The 21,676-nt window shown below is 38.5% G+C and overlaps 2 protein-coding genes across 2 annotated transcripts in view; one reads left to right on the top strand and one right to left on the bottom strand.

Moving 5' to 3' along the window:
* LOC306849996 (SEC14-like protein 1) overlaps positions 1 to 21,555 on the bottom strand; it is a gene marked incomplete at its 5' end in the record, with an annotated part of 28,806 nt that extends 7,251 nt beyond the window's left edge. The window contains 6 exons of the mRNA XM_079385401.1: positions 791 to 1,042; positions 1,373 to 1,507; positions 1,921 to 2,055; positions 2,334 to 2,505; positions 2,736 to 2,806; positions 21,397 to 21,555. Coding sequence (XP_079241527.1) covers positions 791 to 1,042; positions 1,373 to 1,507; positions 1,921 to 2,055; positions 2,334 to 2,505; positions 2,736 to 2,806; positions 21,397 to 21,555 — 924 coding nt within the window. The remainder of the gene's footprint in view (positions 1 to 790; positions 1,043 to 1,372; positions 1,508 to 1,920; positions 2,056 to 2,333; positions 2,506 to 2,735; positions 2,807 to 21,396) is intronic.
* LOC306846321 (protein NLRC3-like) overlaps positions 1 to 21,676 on the top strand; it is a 325,863-nt gene that overhangs the window by 227,699 nt on the left and 76,488 nt on the right. The window lies entirely within an intron of this gene.

Below are 21,676 nucleotides of genomic sequence, written 5' to 3'. Positions count from 1 at the left end.
TAATAGGGTTCACGTTAGCATTTAGAGCAGGAACTGCATTTGCTTCTATGCCCATACCATTGTTTACACTACACACCGTAGAGCTAGAGCTAATGTCTGGGAAGGGAATTGGTGTCACTAAAAGACCTCTCCCTCGACCAACACTAACAGGAGTGTCCACATACCGTGATTCAGTAAACCTTGCAGTTTCCATCATCAAGCAACAAGGGTACACAAGTGTGAAAAGAAAAAAAATGCACACACTATGTTCTATAAATGCTGTGAAACCCAAATAATAATGTCCAACCACTTCAGAATGTCTATTCAAGAGTCTTTTCCTGATATTTGTGTAAAGTCCTGAATTAACTAATAAGAGCTTAGCTGAAGGTCCCGTGCAGTGAAGAATGAAGACAGGCCCGCCGGTTCGATGTTTGGATGATCTTCGACCACCTTGACTGAAGTCCTGAGTCACGGCACCAATGTGACCTTTCCTATCTTTATCTGACCCGGTTTGTCTCACCCTTCATCAGCACTCACACACTGGACATGGATGATGATATAATTTATTTGATGCCTGCACACAGAGCAGTAGGAGACAAATGGAAAGTTCAGTCAAGTTATAGTTCCACCCACAGCAGTTCTCCATAGCTCTGCTGCAGACTGTTAGAACTCACTGGGCCATAGCGCCACCGGCGCAACCAATAGGAACTGCGATCTCATTAACGCAGGATTTACTTAAAGAACCTAAGAACTGATATTTATATAACATTTATCTCGTTACATATGCTCTATGCATGCATGACTCCCTCACCTGTACGCTCTCTCCCTCTCGGCAGGTCAGGGCCGTCTCCACCATGCTGTAGTCTTGTCCGAGCATCCAGGCTCTGTCGATGAGCTGGACGTTGTTTCCGGCGGGACAGGCGAGGTTGTGTGCGCTCAGACCGTCTCTTTTAACTGGCTGAGGAGCTCTTCTAGAGTGATAGATATTGAAGATCACGTCGCCTTTACACACATCAAAGTCCCACGTAATGACAGACGATACTTCTGTAATCTCTATCAGCACCTGGAAATGAATAAAGTGATTTATCTTTATTTCATAATTCATTACACACAATTTATTTTCAAACAGGATGCAAAACTATATTTCAAATGAGAAGTTACATGAGGAACACTAGATATATTATTATTCAGTATTTGAAGTGCCACAGATACTTGTTTAAATGGGCACCATACACTAACTAAACGACTAAGCAGAACTAGGCTAACAGTATTTGACTTTCACGCTGCATGTCGTCTTATAACCAACAGATGGCGCCAGTCATCAACATACAGTGTGTGTAATGAGCTTTGAACAGCTGTGTGTTGTTGAGTGTTGTCTGTGGATGAGCTGTACCTCATGTGGAGCTCCCTTCAGCACACTCGCGCTCTTGTAGATGCTTTCACTCCACAGTTTAACCTCCTCGTTTTCCAGCTCCTCAGCCGTACGGTACAGAGACTTGGGAACCAGACCACCCTCGGGAACATCACACTGAATTAAACAAGAGAAACACCGTTAGATTAGAGCAACATTAGATTGTTTTCATGTCTGTCTGAATAAATACACAGCTACATGTGTCCTGGAAGTATATTCTTTTAAAATATATAATTTGCATAATAAGTACTCTTTTTTTTCACAAGGGTTTAACGACTGAAATGCATTAGAGGCGTGTCTGTTTGGCACAAACTGCTCTGTGGTTTCCATGATAAATATGCACACATAAAACAATATTAAAATATAATTATGCAAGCAGTTGTTTGAGAATGACTTGCTGGTCTACGAAAGGCACGTGATATGTCCAATCACTTTAAACAAACAATGCACAGATCTGCCTGACGCTCCAGCTTGGTGACCCCACTGGTATCAAAGAGTTTAAACATGTCAGATCTCACCAACAGACTCACCAGAGCGTCTCCTCCTAAGTAGTCAGGGATGAAGTCTCTGTTGATGTAGTCCACCAGACCTCCAGGCCCCTGGTAGTCATTCCCAGCGTAGATGAGAAACTTCTTCCGTGTGTTTTCGTCGATGAATGGACTCACCTGACCGCAGAACAGGGTGCAACAGAAATCAGCGGGTTATTTTTCATTAGCACTGCTAACAAAGGCCCAGGCAAGCATGACATTTACAGAAGCCTGGCAATTAAGAAATGCACCACGCTAACATGGCATTTAACTCTGATGGGTCAATGTGTAGATTGAACAATTTACAACCATTAAATGAAGACTGAGTGTGTGCTTATCTCAGTCTTTCCCAATATCGTGAACTATTTGTTAACATTCTTTTATGTGAAATCCTATGTTTGTGTGTGTGTGTTTACCAAAGTCCAGAGCACAGGAAACACTCTGGGTGCTCTCAGTATGAGGAGACAGCCCAGTGTTTCAGGGTAGTTGGCTCCTACAAGCTCTATCGTCCTCAGCAAGGCTTTGATTCCTGGTCTCCACAGATGCCTCATATTTAACCCCTCAAGATCCACCAGACACGTCCAAAAACTACAGAACACAAACACAGAAGCAATTATTACTTATCAGAGTAGAGACCACACATAAAACACATAATATGTGTGACCACCAAGAACTGATTCTTACTCACATCAGTTCCATTTAGAAGTTTGATAAGTGGAGTTGGGATTGGAACCAAAGTCATAAAATTCATTTTGATCCCATTCTTTATACCAACGGTACATACACGACTGGTTTGGACATGTAATTGATATAAGTACCTGATTGGTTTTCCAAATATTTTGGTGTTCTCTTCACAGTGTCTGAGACCTTCCTCATTGATGGACAGCACCTGAAGGTTGAACCAAAGGTGAAGGGGGTTCAGTGAATATAATCATTTTATTCAGCCAGATGTTAACTCGCTTCATTGGTGTAGTTACTGCCTTTATTTCTATATTGCTTTATACAATAAAGATTGTTTCAAAGTAATTCAACGTCACAAACAGAGAACAATTCAGTTACACTTTATATTAAGGTCCAATTCTCTCTATTACCAAACAATTAACTACAACTTTTGCCTCAATAATCTCATAATTTGCTGCATATTAATAGTTAGTAAGGTAGCCTTCCAAAAACTTACTCCAGTTTTTAAAAACTAATACTTCAGTTTTTGTTACATGTAGAAAAAATCCTTTTTTTGGACACGAAAAACTGCATTATTGCCGTTTTACTGCAATACAACTGAAGTACTATTGAAATACAACTGCAGTATTACTGCAATACAGCTGAAGAAGTACTACAGTTATACTGCAATAAAACCGCTGTAGTACTGCAATATATAATACAACTGAAGTACAATTCAATACTACCAAAGTGCAATACTAATAAAATGCTGTACAGTAACACTGAAATGCAACCAGAATATTCAGAATAATACATTTTATTTGCACACATCTGCAATATAATGAATTAAGGTAAAAAACAACAGTGAATGTCTCAAACAGCAATGCAACAATAAATGATTTAAATTTTCTATTAACTTAAATTAACAGGCTGAGACTTACACTAAATGTATTTAATGTTTATTTACACATCACTCAATCATGTACATTTCTTTCCTCGTTATTCAGCCAGGTTTCATTTTTTGAAGACATTTTCCACTTGGTTCTTATGACTGCCTTTATCTCAGATCTGGAAACACTATTTTGGATGTAGTCTGGAAAAACAAACAAACAAAAACGATCAGACATTCTCAAGTTTCAGTTATACTTTTCACTACAGGCATATTTAATATGCTTAAAATAAATCTTGAATTGTGATGTCACCACGTGTTTGTGAAAAGTATTCATACTACTCCCAGTTCATTTCTTATGACATATTGGTCAGCATTAACAATGTCTTTGAACACTCCAGGTTAAAGAAGTTAAAAGGTTGGTTCACCCAGAAATGAAAATTCTGTCATCAATTACTCACCCTCGTGTCGTTCCAAACCCGCAAGTCTTTTGTTCATCTTCAGAACACAAATTAAGATCTTTATAACGAAATCTCAGAGCTTTCTGTTCCTCCACTGATAGTCCCTGCAACTACCCCTTGCACAATAACATGCATTTCTGGAAAAAAGCATAGACAAAATCATGTTTAAATACTGTACCTACACAATGGTCAAAATTCTAACCTTAAATTGAAATAAATTAATAATTGAAAAATATTTATAATTTACAAATATATGTAAATATACTATTAGAATACAATATATAGAATACACAGTTATTGTGCCCCCTTCATGTAATACTTTGTGTAACCTATAACGTTCTTCACACATAAGGGCTAATGCATGGCTACATGACTTTAATGCATGAGGTGGAGGCAAAGAACCACCCGACATGAAACGGGTTGCCTCCTCCATTGAAGTCAATTTAAATAGTGTAATACACACCTATTAAAGCTAGGTTAAAAAGTTAAGTTAAAGCTGCCCTCAAAGAGAAAGCTAATCCACAAATTAAAAAATCTGTCATTAATTAGTCACCATTTTGTGCTTTCACACCCGTAAGACCTTCATTCCTTTTTGGAACACACACAAGGATATTTTTAAAGAAATCAGAGAGCTTTCTGACCCTGCATAGACAGCAATGCAACTTACACATTCAACTTCCAGAATGGTAGGAAAGACATTGTTAAAGTAAGTCATGTAACTCCAGTAACCCAATTTGATGAGGCAACACGAGTGTTTGTGTCCAAAAAAAAACGAATTTACCACTTATTTACAAAAATATTGATCTATTTTCATTAGTTTGTTTGGTTATAGGTCATTAGATCTAGCATTCTGACTGTATGTGTCAGCTACAGTATAAGCAGCGCATATATTTAAAATGGTGATTGAACTGATTGTAATTATCTGCATTCATTGTTTTAATGCACACGTTCCAGTCAATCAGAGAGAATCAAAATGCAGAAAAAAAACTGTTGTGAGCTGATGTTAAGCATTGAGAATAATTGCTGATATAACTAGAAATGCATTACCTTTCCACTCCCTCAGCTCTCTCTCTGTTTCCATACTGAATCAGCACTAATATTGTAAATCTTCTTTTCACTCCTTGATTTCATTTAACTCCTCAGTCTCTTCATGTCTGAAGATCTCTTCCATGGCTGAGGAAACAGAGGACTTGGTACACTTGATTCCTCCAGCACTCCCACAGGTCTTAGTTCCTGAAATACAATAGCAGTTATTATGCATTCTAAACTATAAATATAATACTTTATAAAAGATCAAATAAATAAAGTAGCTTACTACTCACCATTATTTGAGTGCTTGTTTCACCACAGCCATCATCTTCTGTTGAATTATATTTTTGGTCTTCTTTTTTTTTTTTTTTACCAGTGCATTTTCCTGAAAATAGCAATCACACACTAAAAAATGGCCATTTCCACACATTAATGTCACACTACTGAATATACAGTAAATGCTGGTGTACAGTGCTGTGAGAAAAAAAAAAAAATCCTGATTTATTCTATTTTGGAATATCCAGTACTAAATATTGTCCGATATTCCTAAGAAAATTAACATAAAACAAAAGCAATACAGTTATCATTAATAAACTGTATTTTGTGTTTATTCAGGTTGCCTGTTTCATGCACTTCTTTTGAAGATCTGAACCAATTTAAGTCAAGTCGCCATTATTTATATAGTGCTTTATACAATACAGATTGTTTCAAAGCTGCTTTACAGTGATAAAAAGTCAAACAATGATGCAAACAGAATTCACTTCTGCTGCGAAGCAGCTCTAAACAGTAAAAAGTGTCATTGTTCAGTTGAAATCAGTGTAGACTCAGTTCATTTCAATAACTGTATAAAAATCATCAAATATAATCATTTCAATGCAGTTGTGCAGAAAACAGTGGTGTCATCATCTAGCTCAGTTCAGTCCTCATCCAGTAGTGTCAGTGGAGTCAGATCAATAATATTGCTGAATATTGTGTGTCCCCAAATAAGCAAGCCAAAAGTCGACAGTGGCAAGGAACCCAATCTCCATCAGATGACCGAATGGAGAAAAAACACTTGGGAGAAATGATGTTTAGTTTAGGGATCAGTTCTCCTCTGGCCAACAAATGAACATGATGTGATTATGATTCAGGCTGCATCACAATTTAGAGTGAAATATACAGGAGGCCTACAAGTAGCTGGAGTTATTAATCTCAATTAAATACTATCTAAAATCAGGTTTACATTTGTGGCAGAATGTGAGTGACCTTTAATGCATTTCCAGAAATAAAGTCTCACCAACATCTGTTTCACTTTCTCTCTTCTCCTCTTTCCTGAAGCTTCCTCTGTTGCAAAGAGGGGTGCACAGTACTCTGAACACTTTTCAATCATTTCTTCCTCATGTCAATTAGGGGTTGGCACTCTCCTAGAAACAAACACACAGTATTCAGTACAGTTTAGTTCATTCCATTATTATAAATGATGTACTGATGCTATTCAATGACATGACTAATTTCTACAGATCTGCTTATAATAAATTGCTGAGCCATAGCATAATTAAATGCATCTATACAAGGGTTGTCACTAGTTGGATTGAGATGTTGATGTTTTATTAGGTTAGATTTTAAGATTTTATAATATAATTATGATTTGTTTTATTCTAGTAAAACAGCATTACTGAACCTAATCATATGAGCTTTATTTTTTTTTTTAATGCTCATAAAAAATAAATGGGTAAAATAAATTTAATCAGACAGACTAAGAATTTTTTTCATCTGAAATCTTCACCTGAACTGCGGTTATATTGTATCTGTACTTTTTTATACTGCAAATCTACGGTTGCACTTCATTGCACTTCAGTTTTACTGCTGTTGAACTTTAATGAACTGCAATTATATACTTCATTATACTGCAAATGTCCAGTTATACTACTTTGTACTGCAGTAAGGTTTTGTAAGGTAGTTGTTAAGTTTAGGTATTGGGTAGGAGTAGGGATATGGGATATGGTCATGCAGAATATGTGCTTTATAAGTATTAATGAACAGCCAATATGTTAATAATAGGCATGCTAATAAGCAACTAGTTAATAGTGAGAATTGGTCCCTATACTAAAGTGTTACCATCAATTCTGCTGTAAAGCAGCTCTAAAAATACAATAGTAAACAGTCCATTTGTGTAGTATGGTTGCTCCCGAGGTTTGTTTCTCCCGCTATCACCAAATTTGAATTTTTCATTCCTTGCAACAATCTTGCTGGCTCACTGTGGGATTAAAGCATTATGTATTGACTTTCAATCACCCGTTTTTGGCTAGCTAGAGGAGTACATTCAGCCAGAGACTTGACTAAATGCTCCAATCAATGTCCTTTTAATTATTGTGGTCATCCAGTTCATTAACTTAAATTAAACATTTTTAGTTTTAAGTCAAATTACTTTTAAATTATAATACACATTTAAATTATGATTATCATTTATATTGTTTATCATTTATATATTCATTATATTTATTAGATTTAAATCATGTGGAATTTACATTTAATGAATTACCTAAGAATCCCGGTTAATAGAGAGATTTTTCATGCGCCACAATGCAGTCCATTAGGTGGCATTAATGCGGCTAAAAGAAATATACAAGGAAGTATAGTAAGCCCATTTATTGTTTTCTATAATGATAAATGATGTATTTGAAGATTTGGAAAATGGGCTGGGGTCAGGGCCGGCCCAAGCCTTTATGGGGCCCTAAGCAGAATTTTATTTGGGGGCCCCTCGGTGTTTATTGTCAAAGCTTGATTATGCACACACTATAAATCTAACACACCCATTATCAGTTTTGTTTGTTGTAGCTGTGTTGCTTACATCATACCATTGTCTGCCTGCATGTTTTTACCTTTCTGTGGTTTTGAACAACAGTTGCAACAGTTGCAAACTTACAACAGTGGTCAGGTGTTAATTTTCACTTTAACATTCAAAGTCTTAGGCTCGGTTTCACAGACAGGACTTAGACTAAACCAGGATTAAGGATTATTAGCTAAATAAACCAGCAGACAATGCATTTACAGAACAGAATGTTATTTTAACAACATAAATATTAATCGAAGTTGTACTTTTATTACAAGTCGTACTTTTTTATAATAACTATTAAACACAACAGTGAACATCTATATAAAACAACAACTCTTAATTTATATCTAGCTAATTGAGGCATAATGATATTGGAATATAATAGCAAAGACGCAAAATGTAGGCTGAGGAGAAGCTTATTTTTATTACAAAAATATATACCCAGGAAAGTTATGGCAATTTTTACTGATCTGACCAGGGGTGCATTTCCCAAAAGCAACTATGGTCGCAAGTTCTGTCGTTACAAATAGAGTTCAGTGGAAATAACGACCATAGTTAGCAATGGTTTTGAGAAACGCACCTCTGATTTGTGGCGCAAAACCCCCATGTTGAATTTGCCCCCCTCCACCCGCAAAACACCATTGATTTGAACCCTTTGAGCCAGAGAAAGACGAGCTCCGAAAAAAATAAAAAGAAAGACGCGCTCTGTGCTTTTCATATTTCATAACTGTTCAGTGTTTTCAACTAAATACAGTTTATTTTAGGTTTCAGACATTTAAATACACTTCAGTTAAGTAAAAAAATTATAAAAAAAGACATTTAGTTTGTTATAGGTTATAGGCAACACAATGATTTCTATGGAAAGCGGCAATAATAATCCTTTCAATTAATGGACGACATGGTTTATTCCTATCAAATAGGCTACACATTTACCATAAAGTTTACTCTGTTTTTCTCCCAGCTGACTGACCACATACTTTCATGTATTTCGGGAGAAATAACGTTAGGTGAATTTACGTGATGTTAATCCGACAGATCCACACGGCGGCGTCCTGCGCATATTATCATTATTGTGCCTGCATGACACATCGCTATGGAAATAATCAAATGATATGCATAGAATATTTAATTATTTAAAATTTCCCTTTTGTATAATTACCACTGTCCATTGACATATATCACGAATATAAAATAAAATAAACGGTCATTTTTAATGTAGACTACTCTTGGGGGCCCTCTGGTGGCCACGGGGCCCTAAGCAGCCGCTTAGTTCGCTTATGCCTTGGGCCGGCTCTGGCTGGGGTTATCACTCTTTGCTGATGATGGGGCAATCTGGAAAAGGGGAAGGAATATTGGTTTTATTGTTAAAAAAATTACAGGAGGCTATTGCAATAGTTGAAGAATGGTCATATAAATGGGGTTTTAAATTCTCAGTTGACAAAACAAAGATAATGTTTTTTACAAGAAAAAAAAATTGGAAGTGAGGTCAAAAATGATATAATCAAGAACTGGAAAGAGTTACATGGGCGGTGCATATTTCAGAATATAGTGAATAAATGTAAGAAAATAAATACAATGAGGTGTTTAGTTGGTAGTGAATGGGGAACAGATAGGATGGTATTAAAGGCCATGTGTAATGGATTGGTTAGATCCGTGTTAGTTTATGGTTGCGTGGTGTATGGATCAGCAACAGAAACGTCTCTTAGGAAGTTGGATTTTATACAACATCAGGTGTTGAGATTATGTACAGGAGCTATACAAACTACACCAATTACAGCACTACAGGTTGAAATGGGGGAAATGTCATTAGAAATGAGAAGGGTACAGTTGTCAGTGAATTATTGGGTTAATTTACAAGGCCATAGTCAAGAGCATCCAACACTAGATACTTTAAAGCCCTGCTGGGAAAAAGAGAGGAGGAAAATTAAAAGTTTTGGATGGACAGTGTTACAGAAAGCAACAGAACTTAAAGTTAATCAGTTCAATGTTAGTCCAACTGTACCGCTACCAGTAATAAAACCTTGGTTACTTTTAGATGCTACAGTGGATTTTACATTGTTAGAACAGAAAAACAAGGGTAAGGAGTGTAATTTATACAATGTGCAGAAATATATTAATGAGTACTGCAGCTATTTTCAGATCTACACAGATGCACCAACGAGTTTAGACAATGAGATAGGAGTAGCGTTTACTGTTCCAGAATTTCACTTATCAATAAGGAAAAGGACCAGTGATGAGTTATCTGTTTATACAGGGGAAAAGATTGCACTATTAGCAATACAGTGGATAAAAGAGAAGACCTTTGAAATCAGTTATTTGTTCAGATTCATGTGCATCATTGGCTAGTTTACTATACAGTCACTCGGAAAGTAGACCAGACATTTTAATGGAAATAATGCAAACGTTATACAGAATTCAAATATTGGGTATTACAGTGGCATTTTTATGGGTGCCTGCACATATTGGTATTCAAGGAAATGAAACAGCAGATAAAGAAGCAAAAGAAGCAGTTAAAACCAATGACATTAACTTAATTGTTAATCTAATTAAGAGTGAAATCAAGAGTATTATTAAGAAAAGACTGAAGGAAAGGTGACAAAAACAATGGGATAAAGAGAAAAAAGGTCGATGGTTTTACAGAATTCAAAGGAAAGTCGGAGAGATGAGAAGTGCAGGGAAAAACAGGAGAGATGAAATAGTAATATCAAGGATGAGATTTGGACACACAAGATTAAATAGTACACTTTATAAAATGGGTAAACATGACACGGGAAGGTGTGAATTTTGTGGGCTAGAAGAATCAGTGGAACATGTTATTTTGGACTGTCAGAAATACGAAACTGAAAGAGGGATTCAAAAGCAAAATTTAGAAAAAATAAAAATGCAATTTAAACTGAGAGATATATTACAAAATAACTCGAGAAATGAATGCTATAGTTTTATTTTTCAGTACCATAAAATAACAAAATTATGGGAGAGAATATAAAAAGAAAAAGGGGGAAGGTAGTTAGTCAGTTTGATCCACACTCCATACCAGTTGGTGGTGGAAATACACCATTTTGTTGTTTGCCAACCGACAATAAATTTCAAAAAGAAGAGCCCTACTTGGGGTTTTCAGGCTCTTTTCAAAACCTATTTGTTTGTTCATAAGACACGTTAAAGGCACTTACAATAATCCTATAAAGAAAATAAATCATTATTTTCTTACCTTCGTTTTACTCTACTCTATAGATTTATGTATGATGATGTACCATCATTACTGTACCACGATTTCAGTATCAGAATTTTGCAGGCAACCCAGTCAGGAGACATTGAACCTAATCTGTTCTGGACTGAACAATGGTTTCTATTATTTTCTGTCTGGCTTGCACAGTCACTAGGGTTTATAAGGATGAGGCAGTTAACAGGAGGTTTTAAACAGGACCTTCACGATCTTCACACTCCAGCACTGACTAGAAATGGAAACACATGTATGGGCCAAATGATAGAAGAACAAAAGCACACAGAGAGTGGCAGCTGAACAGAAATCCTGATGTTCTCTTCAAAATTTAGAATTGTGTGCAAAATGTTATTTACTAATTTTGAAAATGATGTCGTTTAAATCTCATATGATTTGTTTTTGTCAAACTACAGTTCAGTGAGACAATCAAATGTATTATTTTTACTCTAAAGTGTTCATATATGATTAGAGTTAAAAAGCAAACTGAATGATATTGTTTTTGTCAGACTGTATTGCTTATTTGAAATGTTACTCAAGTGTAATCAACAGTTTGGGAGATTTTCATCTTTCTCCATTCCAATACACTGGCTGTAGGCTACTTTGTCACCTGACTTCCCTTAAATGAACTTCTTTCCAGTAAATCACCAGGATGCAGGGTGCAGCGCTCCAGTGTTCTTGCATCAGTTCCCATCATTAATTGTGTTCACCTCATAGCAACTGTATTAGATTTTATAGTACACTTTAAAAAAAAAATACAATTCTAATATGTACATTTTCATCATTTTCAAACTTAACATCAGCAAACTTTTATTTTGGGGTTTTTATTTTGGCGGGATTTGCGCACCACTTATGCACACCCCTGGTTATTTTGTTTCTTCAGTTTGTTTCTGAAACTTAAGGGCACTCTAGGTATTTTGCAGATCTGGTTGTGTCAGATGTCGATCTCCATATGGTTTTTTATTCCTGAATGAATCATATTCACTTTAAACAGGTTGCATCCAAAACCACAGGATGGATAAAGCCACTTCAGTGTTAAGCTGGTTACATTTACATTTATGCATTTAGCAGACGCTTTTATCCAAAGCGACTTACATTGCATTCAAGTTACAGTTTTTACATTTTATCAGCTCTTGCTTTCCCTGGGAATCAAACCCATGACCTTGGCATTGCTAGCGCCATGCTCTACTATTTGAGCTACAGGAAATCGAGGTTCAGGTTCAATATCAAATACCAGGCTTTTAACTACTTTTCACTATATATTGAGCTATGCTCATGCCCAACCCAGTGTTTTGCAGGATCTGGTGAAAAAATGCATTCACACAGGTATGGTCCAAAAAAGTCTGTTCAGGGCAAATTGGATGTTACCATCAGAAATACAGAAACCCAATACACAAGAGCTGGACAGGCCGTTATTAAACCGATCACGTACAGTATTTGTGCAATCAGTGATAGTGATGCCAGATATGCAAATACAATTTTTTTTTTCTCTGAAACTTCAGCTCTTCCCTGAAATATTTCTAATGAAGTTTCATTTTCAAATAAGGGCGGAAACTCTTAGGTATGTTGTAACTTGGTTTATGAATGAATGGTGCGAACTTTAAAAATCTGAAAATCCAGGATTCATTCTTAACCCAGGATAAAAACTGAACAGTGAAACATGTTGACCTGAGTTTAGAATAACTCAGAGTTAAAGTGAAAAAAAGCCTTATAAAGTACAATGGTATTATGGTTTCAGTGTCAGATTCATGTGGACAAACCCGTCTGGAGACACGTATTCATCTGTGTACTGAATCACATGTGCTGGACTGAACTATAGTTCCTGTCACCTTACATTTGGTTTGCACAATCATAGGGTTTATAAGGATGAGGCGGTTAACAGGAGGCTTTAAACAGGACCTTCACCAACTTCACACACCAGCACTGACTAGAAATGGCATCGGCCAGAGACACTGATGAAGAACAGGAAGAAGGAACTGATGATCTGAAAGATGAAGATCAGGAAAACACAACAGAAGAGCTGAAAACAAAAATAGAAGCTCTGGAAACAAATGTGGGAAAAAACAAAAGGAAAGCTGAAGAAAACAAAGAAAAAGGTGGCAGAAAGAAAAGAAGAGCTAAAACCAGAAAAAGACCTAGAAAAAACAAAAACAGAGCTGGAGGAAAAACAGATGATCCGGAAGAAAGTGATTAAACATCTGGAAATCATTGGTTAGACAGCAATGCTTTCATCTTAAAATTACCTTCATCTTCCATCTAGGTTATTTATGTGCTAACCTCAACATAACTTCAGTCATGAATTAACAAAATATTGGAATACTTACATTTTTATCCATGCTATGTTTATGTAGGGGTTGAATTTTCTCATCTAATAACAGCTGTATGTTCTGTTTTCTGAATGTTTACTCTTCAATAATAGACATTTGTGATCGTGAATATAACAGCAGTTTATTTGTTTTGTCTCTTTCACACAGAGATCATGTCTACTACGCTTGAAGAACTCAAGATCTATATAATGCCTGACCAGATTTAAAACAGACCAACTATTTCTTATATTTCTCTAAATCTGTCACACAGCTGTCACACTTTATTTTCCAATGAATATTTCTTACTGTGCTTATTATTGAAAATCAATTTATGTATGAACATTTACATTATTAAAATCTTGAAAAAAATATATAATAGACAGTTTATTGTTATGTTAATTTATTGTTGTTATGCTGTTATAGCCTACACATTACCTTCTTGTGTCACTGTATGGGGTAAGTTGTCACACAAAGCTGCCATTAAATTATTATTATAAAGTAGGTCAGTGGGGGTTTACGGTCTTCAGTTGTTTACCAACAATTATTAGTAACTGCCTATAACTAAAATCACACACACTCAACAACATCCTACAAAGCAAACATGCAGAACCAGTCTCTACACAGCATTAAATCAAGCAGACATGTTGCGTACTCTTCTTGATTGAGTTTGTCATGAGAAACAAATATGCTGCGAGTTTCCGAGTGAAAATTGTTTCACAATCTTACACTAGTTTGTCTCACTTCCCTGATGTGTGACTGACAACTAGCCTAGGTCTCCTCTGTTTGTTGAGAATAGAAGATTGCGCGCTCTCCTAGAGGCACGTCTATTGCAAATGTAGATGCAAATGAAAATGTGTTTCAAATGTAAAAAAAAACAAATAAAAAAAAAAAAATAATAATAATAATGTATACATATATATATATATATATATATATATATATATATATATATATATAAACACATAAACTTAAATGTTATTTTTAAACATTTCTTTATATTACATGGAATTGTTGTTAAAAAGCTGCAGTGTTATTCGATTTTTTATTATTATTTTTGAGCCAAATACCAAATATCAATTGTCCTGTGGTGTGACTGTCTCAAGCATGGTTCAATAAATTACAACTTTTATAATTTAAAAAGAAAATCATAAAAATGTTAATAATTTTTTGAAGAGTTTCAGTAACATACTGATTGACTAGAGACTGAATTTTGTTGATGACAATTATTTTATTTTGTTTAAAAACATATTGGTATTGTTTATATCAAAGTTAACCTTTTTTTCTCCTTTAACACGTTCAAAATTAAATAGAAATACTTTAATAACTACCGTTTCTGTCCTTTAGTGTCACGTAAAGTCCTATGGTGTGACACACATAAAAGAACCACAGATTTGTTTTTATCTCAAAATATCTTAAAAAAACTGTTGAGTATTACAATAGGGGAGATAAAAATATCATTCATCTTAAAATTGTATAATTTTCAGCAGCTTTGAATGAAAGACAGAAAAGTTTGTCTTGTTGACAAAGTTTGTCTTGAAATTGTCCAATAAGTCAATTATTATCTCCTATTAAATAAATAGCACTATATTAAAAGAAGTGTCTAACAGTGAAGATAAATCTATCTCATGCTATTTGTATATTATTAAGTTATTTAATTATAGTTTTTTTTTTCTTTTTTTCTTTGCTTCTTTAGAATTACCTGTCGCATGTGCTCACCAGGTTTCATGAAGTCTTCAGTTTTCCTTTAGGCTTTATATGATTTTGGGTAAATTTCAAAATGTTATGATAATTATTGACGTAGAGAGGCGGGCGTGGCAGCGCGGCACTCACCGGGTCCAAGTCACACCGGCCTGCCGCCGAACCCTCACCCCGTGGTCAGACCTCTCGTTTCTGCGGGCTGGAGTGCCCCTGGAACAGGTCTCCAGGCATGCTGTGGGTTACACAGATGCCTCCACCACTGGCTGGGGCACCACGTTCGACGGGCTTGCAGTGTCGGGGGTTTTGATGGGCCCCCAACTGCACTGGCACATCAATTGCCTAGAGTTGCTAGCGGTACGTCTGGCCTTGATCCGTCTCAGTAGGCGCTTACGAGGCAAACACGTACTGGTCCGCACGGACAACACTGCGACCGTTGCGTACATCAACCGATAAGGTGGTCTGCGCTCCCGTCGCATGTCGCAACTCGTCCGCCACCTCCTCGTCTGGAGTCAGAAGCATCTGAGGTCGCTTCGTGCCATTCATATTCCGGGTTTGCTCAACTGGGCAGCCGACGAGCTGTCACGAGTTGCGCTCCCCGGAGAGTGGAGACTCCGTCCCCAGACGGTTCAGCTGATTTGGAGACGTTTCGGACCCGCTCAGGTAGACCTGTTTGCGTCTCTAGAAACCTCTCATTGCCAGTTGTTTTACTACCTGACCGAGGAAACACTCAGCATGGACGCACTGGCACACAGCTGGCCGCGGGGACTTCGCAAGTATGCGTTTCCCCCAGTGAGCCTTTTCGCACAGATACTATGCAAAATCAGGGAGGCGAGGAGCAGGTCCTGCTCGTGGCGCCGTACTGGCCCCCTCGGACTTGGTTCCCAGAACTGATGCTCCTCGTGACAGCCCCTCCTTGGCAGATTCCTCTGAGGAAGGAACTACTGACTCAGAGACGGGGCACCTTATGGCACCTGCGTCCAGACCTAAGAAGCTGGAAACTTCATGTCTGGTCCCTGGACGGGACGCGGAGGTTCTAGGTGACCTACCCCAGGGGGTAGTTGACACCATCACTTCGGCGCCGTCTACGAGACAGGCTAATGCCTTGAAATGGAACCTGTTCGTAGAGTGGTGTTCTTCTCACTGAGAAGACCCCCGGAAGTGCCCGATCAGAGTCGTGCTCTCCTTTTTGCAGCAGGGGTTGGAGCGAAGGCTGTCTCACTCCACCCTTAAAATCTATGTGGCTGCTATTGCTGCCAACCGCGACCCCGTGGAAGGGAAGTCGGTGGGTAAGGATGACTTGGTCATCAGGTTCTTTAGGGGGGCAAGAAGGTTAAATCCTCCACGGCCCCCCTCTATACCCTCTTGGGACCTGTCTCTAGTGCTCAAAGCACTACAACAGGGCCCATTTGAGCCATTTGACAGTTGAGCTGCAGTTTCTTTCAATGATGACTCTGCTCCTGCTTGCATTGGCCTCCATCTAGAGGGTAGGGGACCTGCACGCATTTCGGTCGACGACTCCTACCTAGAGTTTGGGCCGGCTGACTCCCAGGTAATCCTGAGGCCCCGGCTTGGCTATGTGCCCAAGGTTCCCACTACTCCCTTCAGGGACCAGGTGGTGAGCCTGCAAGCGCTGCCTTGTTGCTTTGTCCCGTCCGAGCTTTGAGATGCTACGTTGACAGGACGCAAAGCTTCAGGACCTCAGACCAGCTCTTGTCTGTCATGGAGGCCGGCAGAAGGGGAAGGCCGTCTCCAAGCAGAGGATGGCCCACTGGATAGTGGACGCCATCACCCTGGCTTATCAGGCACAGGGTTTGCCCTGCCCGTTCAGGTTGAGAGCTCACTCTACTAGAGCTGTTGCATCCTCCTGGGCGTTGGTTCGTGGCGCCTCGCTGGCAGATACGAGTTTGCTAGGTTCTATAGCCTTCGTGTGGAACCGGTTTCCTCCTGTTTTCTCACCTCAAACGGGTAGAAGCACTGAGAGACTCCGTTTTCGGGTCGGCTTGCTAAAACTGCTCCAGAGAGTCCGTACTGTAGACCCTGTCGTGTTCCTCCGTTCCCTCGGCAGTCAGACGTGGCGGAGCGACCGGTAGAGGGCTGGGTCCCATATGTAAGGCCTAATCGGACCCCATATGTATATAGTCCACGGTATAGCCTGAGAGCCCATGTTTCCCCGGCAGGTGTTCTGCCATTATCCAAGAGTTACAATCTCCTCTAATCTTCCATATGCGCCTAAACGGTTGATCATATGCGTAAGTGCTCCGAACCTCCTTTGGGAAGGGTGGGCTTCCGCAGCGTCCAGTTCCAAGTGGAACGGGTACGTTTCTTCCCAGTGTTATCCAGTCTTACTGAGTGGGTAGTGCCATGGCAACAGTAGCTGGTCTTCTGTGCTAGCCCTGACCTGCGCTAAAAAATAGGGGCTCAGGAGGCTTCTACAGGACACTGGAAGGGGCAGTATCCGTGGCCCTTTGGTAGGGATCCCAATTCGTCGGTCACGGACGTGACTCAGAGTGACCGACTGATAGGGAACGTCTCGGTTACGTATGTAACCCTCGTTCCCTGAAGGAGGGAACGGAGACATCACGTCCCGTCGCCATGGCTGCTGTACCACCGCTGATCGGCCGGGTCACCGGCTCGGCTCCTCAGCGAAAACCTGAATATGCACTGCACCTGCTGGCTACTTATACTCACGCTGTGATTAGCGGAAGCTGGATGCAATAATCGCATGCCAATGTGCATTAGCTCGTTTAGTTACACTCGAAGTGGATTGGTCTCGTTAAGCGAGATCCCAATTCGTCGGTCACCGACGTGACGTTTCCGTTCCCTTCTTCAGGGAACGAGGGTTACATATGTAACCGAGATGTTTCATACGTAACCGAGACGTTCTAACGTATGATGCCGTGAGTCGAACAGGCTCACTGAGTTTCGTTCCGATCCGGCTCCATTAACCTTGTCTAACAGGTGCAAAAACTTTGTCCGCCAATGGTGGCCATTGTTTTTGAGATACGCAAATGTCTTTATAGACACTTGTGGCACTTTGGACCAAAACCATGCCCACCTTGCATGTTCATAGGACAAATGGTTGTGCAGTTATAGCCAGTTTTATGTTGTTTTTTTTTTCATCTTTTTTTTGCTCAAATTTGTCCTGAATTACGATTGAGGGTTAAATTGTAATACCTTTAAATGTGTTTCATTAACTTTTTATATTTATTTTCTCCTCATTTTTTAAGAGTGCTTAACTTTGCTCTGATTTTTTTTCTGGACCTTTCTCCCATCCAGACTTTTTAACTTCCCCTCTATAACATGACACATCACACGTAATTTTGACAACTGTCATTTTTTTCTCAGCCATAGCAGGGCCATGAACTCATGAATTGAACACATTGCCCTAATTTACCTAATTTATATGATCATTTTTACTATTTATTTTGGAATAATTGATAACTACTTTTATTTTAAGTGTCACTTCTAGTCTGTAGTTCATTGCGGTATGCAGTACTTAGTACACTGGTGGTACATATAGGGTTCAATGTCATCACATTCAGTCTAATTTGATGTGGCATTGTTTGTTTTTAGCAGAACTCACCTGTTCGTCTCATAAAGTACCTGCACATGGAGTAAAGGGTAATGAAGTGAACAAACTGGCTAAACGGGTAATATAACATATGAAAAAAGCAGAGATAAAATAAAAAAAAACAAATCAAAGAACTTGTGAAAATAAAGTGGCAGGAAATGTGGGACAGGGAAACAAGCTGGCAAAGGAGAAATATGTTTAAACAGTAGAAAAGAAGACACAATTAAACAACTGAGCATGTATTACATTGTGCAGTAGGCCTATTTACTCTGGAAAGAGAGGGGTTGGTTAAGAAATTGAGAGATCTAGGTTTAACCAATTTTAATCTACCAGAGCTAGTCCAAACACAAAGAGAAATACTTATCTTCAAATAACAGGATTGGAAAATAGAATGTACAATTTTCTTTCTTTCTTTCTTTCTTTCTTTCTTTCTTTCTTTCTTTCTTTCTTTCTTTCTTTCTTTCTTTCTTTCTTTCTTTCTTCCCTCCCATGAATGCTTTGTCCTTCCATTCTATTGAGGCTTCACGCTCCAGTCCACTTGGTGTTGGCTTGTCAGCCACCATTAAACAGTCCCAGAAGACGAAGAAGGTCTCATGAAGTGAAAGTGAAAAAGCACCCACATGGTGAAGGCTAGAAGGGATACAGCTACGGCTACTGGGCATGCGCACATCGATATAGTGTTCGGCTCGGCTCCTCAGAGAAAACCTGAATATGCGCTGCACCTGCTGCCTACTTATACTCACGCTGTGATTAGCGGAAGCTGGATGCAATAATCGCATGCCAATGTGCATTGGCTCGTTTAGTTACACTCGAAGTGGATTGGTCTCTCTAAGCGAGATCCCAATTCGTCGGTCACCGACGTGAGGTCTCCGTTCCCTCCTTCAGGGAATGAGGGTTACATATGTAACCGAGATGTTTCATACGTAACCGAGACGTTCTAACGTATGATGCCGTGAGTCGAACAGGCTCACTGAGTTTCGTTCCGATCCGGCTCCATTAACCTTGTCTAACAGGTGCAAAAACTTTGTCCGCCAATGGTGGCCATTATTTTTGAGATACGCAAATGTCTTTATAGACACTTGTGGCACTTTGGACTAAGACCATGCCCACCTTGCATGTTCATAAGACAAATGGTTGCGCAGTTATAGCCAGTTTTAGGTTTTTTTTTCATCTTATAGAAAAAATATTTTGCCCAAATTTGTCCTGAATTACGATTGAGGGTTAAATTGTAATACCTTTAAATGTAATACATTTAAATGTGTTCCATTAACTTTTTATTTTTATTTTCTCCTCATTTTTTAAGAGTGCTGAACTTTGCTCTGATTTTTTTTCTGGACCTTTCTCCCATCCAGACTTTTTTTTCCCCTCTATAACATGACACACATCACACGTAATTTTGACAACTGTCATTTTTTTCTCAGCCATAGCAGGTCCATGAACTCATGAATTGAACACATTGCCCTAATTTATATGATAATTTTTACTATTTATTTTGGAATGCCCTAAGAGATCTCAGAACATTCCCTGTAGGTTATTTTTAGTTCTCATAAATTAAAATTTTGCAGGTGTTTCTGATCATTCTAATGATGAAACTTGTATCTTATATAATAATAAACAATTTTTGCAGAATAATATATGCGAGTCCGATGAACAGGTAGAGAAAGGTGTATGAGTGACAAATAATCAATGTCTAATCTAATGAAAAATATTTATTTAATGTTATCCATGTTATATTTAATCTGCAGTAACTTTGTGAACTTTTATAATGATACGTTTGGTCATTAACTTTTAAATGCATCATTTTGCAAATATGAGTAGAATTCTTGGCATGAAAGACCCGCGACTGGCAACTCTAATACGGCAGGGAATAAAAATGTGGATAATGTTAACTGTGACAAGATGATTGACAGGGCAGTTTAAACAATAACAGGATGCATGTTACTAAGCAACGGAATATCCGTTATAGACGCAGTTATGACGAAGTAGTATGTCCCAAAGCTTGCCTATTCTGCTGCATACTCAAAAATATGTAATTTTTTCTTTTAGGGCATGAGTATGAGTAGGCAAATTGGAACGCAGCATAGGTCTGTTTGTATCTTTCTTTACAGTGCATCTCTGATCCGCACGTGGTTCTCAAGCAGGCGCTTTCTCCTATCTTCCACGGAAAGCTGCGCACACATATAATTTAATAAAACATCATTTATATTTGCATCCCTTTGCAGTTGTCTTGGCAGCCTGAGCGTTGGTGTTGTGGCACAGAGTTGACACAGCACTTTCTGTAAAAAAAAGTTTAAATAGACTCATGGGAGAATGCGAGTCAGCAGACGTCAGTTGAGGTCCAGTTTCCCGTGCAGGCCGGAATCGCAGAGTCTGTGGAATCATATCAACATCAGTCTCTGTTTTCCATGACAGAGTGGACTGCCTGTACATTACTTGCTTGTTTGCCTTGGCTCTCTTCTAAACAGGTACTTGAATATTTTCCTTGGCAAATCTGTAAAAAAAAAAAAAAAAAAAAAGTGTGAGCATGTAGATAACACAATTACAAAAACTATATTACCAGTGTTGGGCAGTAACTAGTTACTGTAACAATAAAAAAAAAAAAAAAAACGTTAGTTGGTTTTCTTTTTTTTTCCAAAGCCACAAAGTTTTGTTGTAATCGTGAGTGTACACAAAAAAAAGTAGACACTTAACAGTTTCGATTGATATATAACACTTATTTGTGTGACCAAAATCAACAGAGTATGTTTAGTGTCTTTTGCCCTTATCTTAAAAAAACGAGTTGGTATCGCCAAAGGGTTAAAAGAAGTCTGATAGTTTGATATATCCTGTTTGCCCTGCTGGGGAGGCCACTCTCAGGATCAGTTTCTTTTATGTCCTCAGGATCTCCGTTGCTGGCCCGTGTGCTCTCCAGAGTCAGTTCTGGGTACTGTGCAGAGATAGGCAGGATTTTAACAGTCTCTATGGAGGCAGCGCTGTGTTTTCTGTAGGCCATATGGGCTGCGTTCCGCAGATGTCAGGTGGTCACTGTGCAGGGGAAGGCCATGGCACTTGGGTGGTGACCCACAATGTGATGCAGATTTCGGAAGGAGGTAAGGTTCTGGAGTTGAAGCCTT

Source organism: Barbus barbus (assembly GCF_936440315.1).
Source record: "Barbus barbus genome assembly, chromosome: 3".
Classification (NCBI taxonomy): domain Eukaryota; kingdom Metazoa; phylum Chordata; class Actinopteri; order Cypriniformes; family Cyprinidae; genus Barbus; species Barbus barbus.
The sequence above is the reverse complement of the archived record's forward strand: the minus strand, read 5'-3'. Positions and strand labels throughout refer to the sequence as shown.